Source organism: Seriola lalandi, unplaced genomic scaffold, assembly GCF_002814215.2.
Source record: "Seriola lalandi dorsalis isolate HSWRI2012SDOR001 ecotype SW California unplaced genomic scaffold, Sedor1 jcf7180002054692, whole genome shotgun sequence".
NCBI lineage: Eukaryota > Metazoa > Chordata > Actinopteri > Carangiformes > Carangidae > Seriola > Seriola lalandi.
In genome coordinates this window covers 1,311,404-1,324,287 of record NW_019525245.1, presented here as the reverse complement: position 1 = coordinate 1,324,287, position 12,884 = coordinate 1,311,404, and the positions used below count along the sequence as shown (strand labels likewise).

Below are 12,884 nucleotides of genomic sequence, written 5' to 3'. Positions count from 1 at the left end.
TGAAGAGGCGCAGTGATAGTGAGTGAGTGATACTCACAGCTGGCTGCATGAGGTATGACTGATGGTGCATCCAGGACGGGCTGTGTACCTGCAGATCGGGAAACACAAAATGAAACTCGCTCTCATATTGGATCTGTTGCTCCCACAGCTCACTCAGAGCCCCCATGCAAGTTTTCAGACGGGGTTCAGAAGAAGAAGAAGAAGAAACCTGGATAAATACTATTACTGCTGCAGACTGAGGTCCTTCGTGAGTGTCTGTTAACTCATGTAGACGTAATAAATCTGCACTATAAAAGCAGCAGAAAAATGAATCCTTGGCATTCGGGCAGCTTAAAAGCTTTAAAAAAAAGAAAAAAAAAAAAGAAAAATTGAATTATGAATACAGAGAAATGTCCCACCTGGTAGGAAGAGACTGGAGAATGCATGTAGGGTGAGAGGGAAGTCTGGGCGATCATTCGGTTTGGAGCCAGACTGTAGGGTGAGGAGTAGAAGCTGCCAAACAGAGAGAGTAAAATGTGAGGAGAGCCTGAGGACAGCCGCACCATGCCAGCAATCTCCAGTATGTCTCCCCGACTACATTGACAACATCGCTGTGTTCCTCTGATGCCCAGCAGAGGGCGGCACTTTACAGCAGTTGGGAGTACCGCACTTATTTTTTTTCCTGTAGGGTTGGGACTGTTTTCAGTCAGTCCGCGCATACCACTCACCCATTTTGTAAGGCTGTGGGGTCATACGCAAGCGTCATTCCTCCCTGTGAAAACAATACACAGGATTCAGAACCAGTGAGGTCATGCAAACCCCAGTGCAGTACTCTACTAATACAGTGAACTAACACACACAGATAATGATCAAACTTTTACACATGTTCTCGCTTTTATTTCCAACAAGAGACGTTCACTTGTAAATACAGGAAGCCAACTTTAAGAATCATGAGTTAAAATAGTCCATGTTACCGTGTCTCCGTCTCTAGCCCAGGGCCTTCCATTCTGGAGGTACTTCCCCTGGTTCTGCCTCTTCTTCTGACCTCCGTCGGCAAACTTACATAATAAGGGCTCTGTGGGCACTGTGAAAGCAACGGATCAAAGAAGAGAGTGAATTCAGTGATCACCGTGGGGAACAAAAACACTGCGCTCTGGCACTAACAACAACAATATCAGGTTCCTACAATACAAAACAAACATTCCACGCACCAGGCACTCCTGGTGGAGTCTTTATGAATTTCCCGTTGAAATGCTGAATTATGGCCTCGCACTTCTCTGTAGACTCCATTCTGGAATACAAATCAAAGTCAAATTTAATCCTTCTTGTGGAGTGTTGTTTACATTAGTTTTGGATAAGCCAGGACTGCACTCAAGGCTACATTTTCTTTAAAGCACAAACTGTACTCAAATCTTTATGGGCCACTGTGGAGTTGAATATTATACCAGGCTGCTTTAGACTGACCTGGCAAATCCCACACCACGGCTGGTCCCGTTGGCATCTCTCAGGATACGTGTGGAAATGACCTGGCCAAAGGACTTGAGCATGCTCTCCAGCTCTTGCTCATCCATGGACACTGGCAGGTTGGATATGTAGAGGTTGGTGGGGTCCTGCTCCTGTTGCTGTACCAGAGGTTTACATAGAAGAAAATTTACAAACAGAATCTCTTCTTTTTTTTTTTTTTGTGCCATAAATGAAGAGATGCAATATTTGTACTTTTTGTCTTATTGCAATCCCACTGGAGGATATGAGCCAAGAGTGCTTCATATTCAATGTAACATTTATTTTAGCGTGACACTTTCAAACATCTTTGCTATTGCATTTGCATTTGCTAATGGAAAATTCCTTGTCGCTTTCAAAAATCTTTTTCACACAGCAGAAAATTTCTGTGTAGGCAGCAGTGTGAGCTGTCTTTCCATCCACACTTGCTATCACTCTTAACACATTAATGCTTCATCATATTCATACACCACGTCAAACATCATTTTGTAATAGGAGCCAATATGGATAAAATGTTTCCAAGCAATTAGTGCCTGAACTATAAACTCAAACCGTGAATAATTTGTCGCCCATTCCTGTCCATGTGTCACAGCCTCAGCTCAACCTGTCTGGTTCTTTAAAATCCACATGCACACTTAAACATACTGGCACATGCAAATATGAATTTTTCTGCGAGGATGAAGTCACGCACTTTGGTGGAATGGTGCAATTAAGAGATCTCCATAGCTACAAGTAATATGAAGAGGGGAGATTATTAAGACTTGATTTCATGGCACTCGCTTGAAAGTGAAACTTTGTGTGACTGTGCAGAAGCAGACAGGAAGCCAGGCATGAAGTTAAAGAGTTCACAGAGCAACAGGAGCCTGGCAACCAGGAAAAAAGAGGCTGGGCTAAAAAAGAGGGGAAGGGAAAACAGAGAGTGAAGGAAAAGGATAGAGCAGAGGGAGGGTGGGAGAAACGAGTAGCTTAAAAAGCGGATATTTTGTACAGAAGGGGGGAAGTGACAGGATAGGAAGTGGTGGGAGTCTTGAGTAATTTCGGTAATGAAAGAGGGGGATGGAAAGAGGAAAAGAGGAAAAGAGGACAGATGAGTGTCTACTGATTAAGAGGCTCTTCTCTTTTCTCCTCATTTTCCATCTTCTCCCTTCTTTACCTAACACTTCCTGCAGTCTCACAGCTCTGCAAACCACAAATAATAAAGATTTTCAGTCGTGCATGAAAGAAACTGATGCTCAGATGCAAGTGGAACAGTTCAAGTCCTAATCATATGAACGAGACTGATCCAAGTGTCAAACAGGTACAGGCACATGAGCCCCGCCAAGTTTGACACAGGTGTTGATCTGACAATGAAGAATTTAATAAAGTATTTATGGTATTAAAGTCTGTCACCAGCTACCTTAAACGAGGATTTATTGCCTATATGAGCACTAGTATCAGTTCTCAGCCATGAGCCACCTGGCAACGAGATAATCTATTTTCTGTGACTGTCGTCATTCTGGGTGCGGCGATACGAACATTACGTAACACAGTGGCAACACAGCAGGAGGTCATGAAACAAGACTGATAGTTCAAGTTCAAGGCTTTAATACAATGGAAGCAAAACTCCCTTGCGTTTCTCTTATATATCCACGCTTTACCTCAGCTAGTACACACAATATCCCATTTCGCAAACATTCAGCCTGTTGTACGTAAGAAAATGCTGTTGTGTGTTCAGTGCATTCTTTTGTGCCAGGCCCTTGGTGAGCCCTGTGTGTTGAGGTGTGTTGAGGTGTGTTTGTGGGTACTTGCCTGCTTGTATGTGGAGCTGACGTCTGAGTCTGAGTAAGGAGGGTTCTATTTATAACTCTGCCATTGTTTCCCTGGCCCTGCACACACGGCTCCCCTGGGCCCACAGCTCGGAGGCTGGGGTGGCCTGTTCAGGGACCGAGCGTACTCTTGAGGACAGACAGTGCAAGGTGTGGCTCATTGTGTTTGTGAACAACACGCTGCAGCAGCCATGGTGAGGGTGCAAACAGGTGAGGCTGCACTCTAGAGTTTGACACTAATCTGATCTCAGACCATTACCTGTTTACTCTGACCTGAAGTAACCCAGTGACTCGGAGGCAGCTGTGTATATTTAGGTTTATATAGTGGTTATCAACACCTCTGGGTGAGTCCAAGTTTTGGTGTCCAGTTGCACTTGTCGGGTATTGAAATACACAGGATTGAGTGGCACTCTTACAGAGGAGGTGCAGTGAACTTAGACTCAGGGTTTAGTTGCACTGGACTGGTTCAGGTCAGCTGGCAGCGTGGATCTGTTACAGTTTCCCTGGGCTGGGCTGAGGGAGACCCCGGTGTTACATTGCAGTGGGTCTGTTTGGGTGCAGGACAGACGGAGGGGGCAGGGACATTGGGGTGGAGTGTATTAAGTGCTGGTGTCAGCCCCAGGCCTGTGCCCAGACGATGGACAATGCCAGCCTATTGTGCATGTCCCATTGATAGTGGGTGTAGTGGCACCCTCCCCTGGGTTCCCTCAATGGGGAGCCTGAGAGCCAGAGGGATCAGCTTAATGGGCCGACAAGAGTTGCTTTTTTGACTGCAGACACTTGGACAAAGAGCTCAGAACAAGCGCTACAACAGGAGCACGTTAGCAACATACACAAGCACGGAGACAAGGGCGTGAGGGGAGAGGAGAGACAGTAGCGAGGAGGGCAATGAAGAAAGAGGAGACGAAATGATAATGAAAAGATCGGCAGAGAGGACTGATTATTTCTGCTTATAACAAGTCCAGTCTGCATCAAGCCTGATTTTATCCTTCATACAACTGTCCATTATTGGCACAGGTTCACCCAATGAAGTATAACAGAACACACGCCTCCCTATAAACCAGAGTTTATCTTGTACCCTTGCCAACAGGACACTCACTGGCAATCAGGCCACAGCATGTAACAGTTTATCTTTTACATGATAGAGAGGACGAGGGTGTGCTTGTGCAGAAAGGGACAACGACTCTTGAGGATCAAAGTTGAACAGGAGGCTCTTAAGAGATCAATACATTTTAGAGGAAGGGCCAGACAAGACCAGATCAATAACCCCACAGTGACCTGAAAATTTGGGGGCATAAACGTGGTGGCAGTTGTATAACAAAGCTGATGAGGAGTTTGGTAATTCTTACTTTGGCCATCTGAGCCTGGACCCCGCTGGACTTCAGAGCTGTAACAGCTTTCTGTGCCGCTGCTGGACTGTCAAAGTCCACAAAGCCATACCCTGTTAAACAGACACATTTAGGGTTAAGGTTAGGGTTAAAGCTGCTGTGACATTTTTTTGTGAGGTAAACCGTTTCGCTGTCTTGCTGAGTTAGACGGGATGATCCACGCCACTCTTATATCTGTCAATACATCTACAGCTAAAGCCAGGCCAGGCAGGGGGAAACAGCTCGCCCGAATCTGCCCCTAGGTTTCTGTAAATAAAATAAAAAATATATATGACATGTTAATTAGTGATCTTTAGAGGGGCTTGTGGGCAGATTTGTTTGAACCTTTGGACAGAGTAGTTTATTGGCCGAGCTGAGCGAACCATCTCCTGGCTGTAGCTGCAGATTTAGAATACAGAAATAAATGAGCAAGAAGGCAAATTAATATAATATCGAACTCTTCCTTAAATAACCAAACAGCCAAAACCCACAGCAAAAGTGAAAGCAACAGTCATGAAATATCATAATTTATACTCTCAGGATTCATGTGATACAACTCACCTTTACATTTGTTGGTGGTTTTATCCAAGATGGCCTTGGTCGACACAATCTTGCCGTACCTTCAACGACACACAAGAATACAGAAAACAGGATCAATGACAGATTAGGGGACCGAGGGGTAAAGAGAGGAATCCGCTCTTACCACATGCATACCAATCCTGCCACACATCCTCAGGCTGCATGACTACAGGTGTATGAATGCATGAATACATACTCCATTGCGCAATTAATGTCTTTTCAATGTGATCTGTCATAGAAAACTTTGTCGTGTCTCCACCCTTCTGTCTTTGTCTGCCGTTTGTACAGTAACTCTGTTCCCTGGCGTTGTTTTCGGCAGACAGGAGACAGCACCTCAGGGCCAAAAACAATTTGTTCCAGGCCTGTCTTTAGCGCACACACACACACACACACACACACACACACACACACACACACACACACACACACACACACACACAGACTAAAACACAAACGCACACCTCTCTCCTAGATAGAGCTCTGCTCTCTGATATTTTTGGCTCAAATAAAGCTTGAAAGTATTGTCAGTAGCAGTGTCTATTGACTTTCAAGGAAACTGACTGTATGCTTGGTACATTTAACTACGCACAAAAGAAGTCATATGGTACGGGGAACATAAGCCAGTATCCTAATCTCTTATTTCAGTCCATAGCTGTCAATAGCAATACATGACATAGGCCAATCAGTAAAAGAGGAGCATCAATTAATGTGTTAATGCAGAATCATAAAACATTCACGGTATGAAAATCACCTTAAAAGCAGTTAATGAAAAGTGTTATGTAAGATGTGGAGAGTAATGGAACACAGTGTTATAAGACGGTGCATCAGCACTACAGTATAATAGACCTGTCCTTGTCTGGTGAATTTAGCCAGTGAGGGGAGGCTGGTGTTCTTCTGTTTGGACGACATGGCGTCTGGGCGGAATGTACACTGTAACCTGATGCTTCACCCCTCCGGTTCGCCTTCCTTCCCACCACGTCCCTCTCCCTCTCTCTGTTTTTCCACCCTCCCAGCGCAGCGCACCGCTGGGTCCTACACTCCTGCCTCGTCTCAGTGGACATTTGCCCAGATGACTCAGACCTGACTAGACGGTCACAACAGAGACTTGTGTCACGACTGACGCCACAGTCTAAAGTATTTATGATAAAATGTCGTGGCCTTGGCTCCTCTTAAGTTTCTAGTACGTACATACACATCTAGAACATGCGTCTTTCTACGAAACAAAAAAAAAAAAATTGCAAATCCACACATGAACAAGGTTTATGACCTCACTTGAGCTACCGCGATAGGCCGTAATTAGATAGGTGTGTTAATCACATTCATCTCATTTTACACAGCTAGAATGTCTGTTCGGGACTCACTGTCCTTGATTATTGTGAATTTTGGCATGAAGAATAGATACACTGTAAATGAAACCTAATCACTGAAGACATTAATAATTCATCATCCATTGTGACCTATGCAGAGGATATGTTTATAGTTTCCCACTGTCATCCAACAGCTGCAAAGCGGTCATTAGGCATGAATGTATACACCAGCTTCATATAATTTAACCCATTCAAGCCCAACTGAAAGATTATACTTCCTTGAGCCTTGTCTTTGCCACAAGTAGAGAAACATTTTCAGACTCAATCACACGTACAAGATTTACTGTGTACTTTTGCTCAAGAGACTATACAAAAGTTATGGCGCAATATGTGATGTTCAAATGGATAAATAAACACAAGTTCCTCTTCACTAATATTAGGAATAAATTAAGTGCAACAGACTGGTTTTCATTTGATAGCAGCAGCAATATCTTTTCACTAATATCAAACCTCAGAACGCAATATTTTAACACACTCACACACACAGCCCACTGATGCTAAATTTAAGCCATTTCCTTCCTGTTTTGAAACCATTGTCCATTCATGGCCTGTGACTAAATTTAGTCTGATAAGAAAATGTCTGATCATCAAAAAAAAAAAAAAAAATACATGAAGCACAGACTAATGTTTGGTATCTACAAGCTCAGTACAAGTTCACAATCCAAGACATATACACATACAGTATATGCTGTGTGTGCAAATCTTAAATCCAATCAGTACAAATGGTTTGATAATTACTTGGAAAACAGATTGTGCAAGCTGTTTGATTTTGGAGAAATTGAAGTGCTGTAAATACTACAATAATTTAAATATGTACAGTACTGAATTATTCTGGTGAACAGCTGAACAAACATTATAATTACATTTTTATGTGTTTAAGCTTTAGAACTTTTTCACACCTGGAAAAAGATGGCTGAAATAATTAGTATGTATTCTGATTTTTCAAAGTAAATGTTTTTGTCAGCAATTTGTTTAATTTTGTTGTAGAGATGAAAGAAAAAAATTCAAATTGGTTGTCTTTATTTTTGGATTTTTTTGGGATATTGTTTGAAAATGCATATGCAGAATTCAGGATCTGGCTTGAATGGACTGGTGGTGTCTGTCCACCCAGGCTGGGAAAAGCTGTATGCCTGACATAATAATAAAACCCTTGTTTATATCACCATAAACTAAATGAAGGGCCATAAATGAAATGAAGGGCCTTTCCTATGATTATTATTCTGATGATAGCAGTAACTCACTCTCATGACCATTTTCCTGGTTTCAAGCTCATACGTCCAGCCTGAAAAACACTTCAGTACTATTGACCAGTGGGAGTTTTCATCAGAAGCATGACAAAGAAAAACAAAAGCTGCGTTTCATGTTTTCATGTTTTTCCTAACAGGGACTCCAGGAGAGTTCAAAGGTCCGAAGGCAGTGACTGTGTGACCCTCGGCTTACCTCAGCTGCTCTGCAGCAGAACAGCAGCCCACCACTCTGTGGAGGCCAAAGGGATTTAAAAGACAGATCTGACCCATATACGGCTGTCTGACATTCTTTCCCAGCAGGCCATGCTACTCTTTTCCCACTCATTTAAGTTTCCCCTTCAAGGGTAGCCCTCCCGCCCACCCCTAAAGCCTCCGACCTCTCTCCACTCCTCCACCACTCCACAATGACTTCTCTGTTAGTCTCCCGCTTTTAAGCTCAGGTCCCTGTGTTTCACAAACCAACCGCAGATTTCAGACTTTCTTTGATTGGTCGAGTGTGTGCACCTACTCTCCAACATGATTATCGGTTGTGAGCCGTGTACATTTGCTTTGTGGATTTGGTGTTTGCGAGGTTTCCTCATGTCTGGTCAGAACGGTTCAAATGGAGAATCGAAAACAAAAGTTAAAGAAGGAACAGCTGTAGTGTTGGTCACAGTGTGAACAAGTCAGTTTATATTAGTTATGGCCAATGGTTGTTCAAGGAGACGTGTTGTTACTGTGAATGATCCGTGGAAATTACAGATGCATGGATAATGTACACAATTCACTTCTGTGAGATACAGCGTAGCCCTGACCTGCAGCAGCCAAAACCAGTTTGGGTTCTTTATTACCGGGTTTCATCTGTGAGTGTGTGTGTGCGTTTGAAAGTTCAACATACTGTTGAGGCTAGGCTATTTATCTAGGGGTATGTAAGTCTTAGTTCACTGTCTTTGAGCCAGTTCAGTCTCACAAAAAGTGGAAGGTTAGATCAGGACATGAGGAGGCAACATACTGTACCCTTCTCTGGCCCCTTCTCTCCTTCTTTACCCCTGTCTCATCTTTTTCCTGACTCTCTGTAGCCATCCTCTCGTTCCTCTATTTCCCTCTAAGGCTATACCATTTTGCTGACAATTTTATTGTGTTCCTATAATTGACAAGATTTAATCAAAGTGACAATAGTTGTGGTAATTCAGCATTCCTATTCACAAACCACTTTTCCTTCCTTCCTGCCTAAACAGCTCCTTTTTCTGAACATCAAATTATGGCCTTAAACAATTTAATTTCATGTGTCCAACAGATGAAGAGCAACGCTCCAGAGAGCACAGATGTTATCTGCTCACGAGAAGTTACTTTCAACATGACTCTTTCTCCAATTTAGCATCAAAGATAAATAGCTAAAGCAAACTTGTTCCAGTTAACGTGGACTGGAATGTACAGCCAGCTACAGTCAGACTGTAGTCTGATTCAACATGAAGGGATAAATACTAACAGGCCTTTTTGAGCCAATCAACTCTGAATGTGCAATAAAGTTGGAAAAGGCTGAAACAAACAAATTACTTTGACTGTTCACATTAAAAGACCATACACTGTACCAGAAAACCACTGCCAAACCTGATACAACTTTACATTTATCATCGAGAGATCAAATACTTCAGCCCCAGGACAAGCCTTGCCTAATCCTTTTTTTCATCTAAGTGACATTTTATCTTTGGCCTGGATACCTACATAGCTTACACATTAGTAAAATGTTGTTGCTTGATCATTTGGAGTCTGTAATTGAGGCCTACATGTATCTCCATGAGGTAGAAATAGGTCAACTTTTTGGGAAATCTACTCATTCACTACCCCTCCTATCCAGCTGGAGCCAACATTAGCCTAGCTTAGCATAAAGACTGCACCCAGGGGGAAACAGCTAGCCTGGCTCTCTCACACTTCTAAATTTGTTAATTAACATGTTGTAGCCATATGTATCCACACACAAACAGAAATGCAAAAACAACTATTTGTGGTTTTAGAAAGAGTTACGTAGTGTGATTCTTTCATGATGAAACAACAGTTCATCCGTCTGTCTAGGATCTCTACTTGTTGAAAGACACCTCAGCAAGACTCTGGGAAGTCACTGTTCCCAGCTGTTGTTCACCATGAAACAGTTACAGCACATAATTCCCCATAAAACCACAAATTATTTGGAGTTGTATTTTTGAACTTTGGACAAAGTCAGGCTAGCTGTTTTCCTCCGTGTCTTTGTGCTAAGCTAAGCTAACCTGCTGCTGTATCTAGTTTCATAACAATATACAGACATAAGAGTGGTATCAATCTTATCATCTAAATCTCTGCAAGAATGGAAAAAAGCGTATTCCACAAATTGACAGGATATTCCTTTAACATTGGGACTTCTCATTTCTCCTTGCTGTGCTGCTTCCAAAAAGAAATATTCATTTGAAAAAAAAAAAAAAAAAAAAGTTTCGAAATCACTCACGGTTGGCAGAGTTTGACCAGGTCTTGGTCCGTGGTTCCCGGATGGAGGCCGCGGATATACAGGTTCGTTTTACTCAGCTGTTCCCCTCCCCCGCTGCTGCTGTTGCTGCTGCTGTTGGTGTTGGGACTGGGGGGCGCCATCTGGTGGCCGGAGGACACATAGGCCTGCTGCCATAAGAAAAAAACATCAGTAAATAAAGGACAAGTACAAATCTTGTTAGTTGTAATTCAAAGTGTGAAAAACTCAAAGGAATTCTTTTAGTGTGAGATGTTTGGAGATGGAAAGCAATCCTGCATGAGACACATGATTATGTGGGAGCTGAGAAAAGTGATATCATACAGCCCTCATGTCAACGCTCACCAATACTGCTTTCTGAGGAGAATATGGGGCCTCTTGGCTGCCTGCTCCATATAGGGGAAAGGGGCCTCTTATGTTTTCTCCATGTTGGGTAACATCTTTTTTACTTTTGGAACCACAAAGAAATCTTGTGGTGCGTATCAAAACCAAAGATTTAAAGATCTCAGACCAACATTTAGTGAGTCTGACGATGCAGAATTATATAACAGACTAGATATTGACAATTCGTACATTTCTTTCTCTGATTCTACTTCCACTGATAAAAGCAGGTCATACTACTGATATAAGATCGCTCCCCTCGGTTCAAGCTTGCGTTTTTCACTTTCCTTTCTCTTTTCGAGTTCAATACTGTAATCTGACATTTCCCTCACAAACAGCGTCCACAGTTAACAGTTAACAAGATCCCGAGGAACAGAGTTCAGTTCAGTCCACATTACATGCAAAGTCTGTTTATCAAAACAAAGGGGAGTTCAAAGAGATGAATAACAACAGCACACCAGGAGATGATTACTATATGACGATACACAGTAACATGTTCATGTTGTGACCACGTGCCATGACCTGATGTCTACTTCAACCACCGCTAAACCTCCTCCTCATTTCTTATTTTCGGTTCTTTTGTTCAGTCTATGAGTGAATACTAGTCGCAAACGACGGCAGTCACCTAGTCAATGACTCACCACTAGGAACATGAAAGGCTGTTGCGAAACAACCAGTGCATCATCTTATCTCATCTCACTATGGGATTCTGGCTCTCCTTGGAGAAATCAAACAAAAGATTGTGTAACCATGCAGATGAATATATTTCATTGGAATAAATGTGGTTTCATTATCACTTTGGCTGTCAAGAACTCAAGAAATAATAAAAAAAAAAAAGACCACTCTCTCCAGGAATAGATCTACTGGCAGTTTTCCAAATAAGACTGAGGCAATAAATAGCAGCACTTCAATACACACCATGCTCGCCAGACCCGCCAAATGTTGTGTCTGTTTGCCGTGAGAAGATGAATTTAATCACATCCATTTAACAACCAAATGTTGCGTATGAAGGAATGAGGACAAATATGCTTCCTGGCGGAGCTCAGCAGGGTCCTGTGAGGCGGGAGTGTCTCGCTTGAGAGACAGACTGGACGGAGGCGACAGGAGGACAATGGGTTAATTTCAGGAGGGAGGACAGGGTCACTGATCAGACTGCTGGTGTTTAGGAAAAGCCCAGCAGGAAGACACAGTCACACCAGGACCACCAGCAACATCAACCAATCCCGCTAATTAGACGCCATCCATAAGGCATGCAGACCCTCTAAGACAGCCCCTCTGACCTCTATTTTGCCAGCAGCATGGCAGCCGCTTCAACTACAACAACAGACTCATTCCTCTAGGGATAACACTCTCTTCCTCTACCTGAAAAGTTTGCATGTGTTTGCTCATGTTTGGTAAAAGATGTGGACACGACCTGCTCAAAGTAAAACAAAGACAAGAGGCGTTTGTGTTCCTTCCTTTCAACTCTCTCATTCCAGGAATATTTACACAATCATGTCCACGGGTAAGAAGGCACAAACAGCAGGATGTACACACAGGACTGGACATAAAACTCAAGGCATTTTCAGTTACGCTCATGGTTTAAGAATCTAAAGTTATTTTTGTCATGTCAAGAAACCATATTTAAATTACTAATTTTTAAACTGAACACTAACACTAACAACCAACGTAAATATCCATGTTAAGTTTATATATATATATATACACACACACACACACACACACACAGTATGTTATATGTATAGTATATTTGGCATTTTTGTCTTTATTTCCTGAAATCAAACAGGGACGTAGTGGCTGTATGGTATGCATTTTAGCTATTAGGCAACTAGGGCGAACCAAAATTTGTGTCTACATTCTTGCTTAAAATGAGAAAGATACAGATGGAAATTTTGCACTTAATTCAAAGCCATAGCTCTAAAAACTACACCCTAAAATCAACACAGCATCAACAAAAATAGTACATTTGTTTTAGAGCTAGTGAACTATTATGTCGATTGTCCACCCCCCTGTACATTTGAAAAATACATAAAGCATTGTTCTTTTATTTCTGTCAGTCTACTAATTTTTTACGGGCAGTGGAAAACACACATCCTTCAGGGCAAATACAGCACAAGCCCTCCTGCAGGAGTTTATCTATCTTGTCACAGTGTAATTCATAATGAATACGTTTTTGGGGGCGGCTA

At 42.4% G+C, this 12,884-nt stretch overlaps 1 protein-coding gene across 3 annotated transcripts in view; it reads right to left on the bottom strand.

Annotated features, from left to right (window-relative positions):
- Positions 1–12,884, bottom strand: part of LOC111667730 (RNA-binding motif, single-stranded-interacting protein 2-like) — a 28,778-nt gene that overhangs the window by 6,988 nt on the left and 8,906 nt on the right. For 2 of the 3 annotated variants that reach the window (XM_023423495.2, XM_023423497.2), the window contains exons 2-10: positions 10,303–10,469; positions 5,213–5,271; positions 4,634–4,725; positions 1,444–1,601; positions 1,191–1,270; positions 954–1,063; positions 708–751; positions 399–492; positions 38–88 (exon numbers count right to left, since the gene is read on the bottom strand). In XM_023423495.2, coding sequence (XP_023279263.1) covers positions 38–88; positions 399–492; positions 708–751; positions 954–1,063; positions 1,191–1,270; positions 1,444–1,601; positions 4,634–4,725; positions 5,213–5,271; positions 10,303–10,469 — 855 coding nt within the window. The remainder of the gene's footprint in view (positions 1–37; positions 89–398; positions 493–707; positions 752–953; positions 1,064–1,190; positions 1,271–1,443; positions 1,602–4,633; positions 4,726–5,212; positions 5,272–10,302; positions 10,470–12,884) is intronic. The other variant, XM_023423496.2, reaches the window with a different exon arrangement.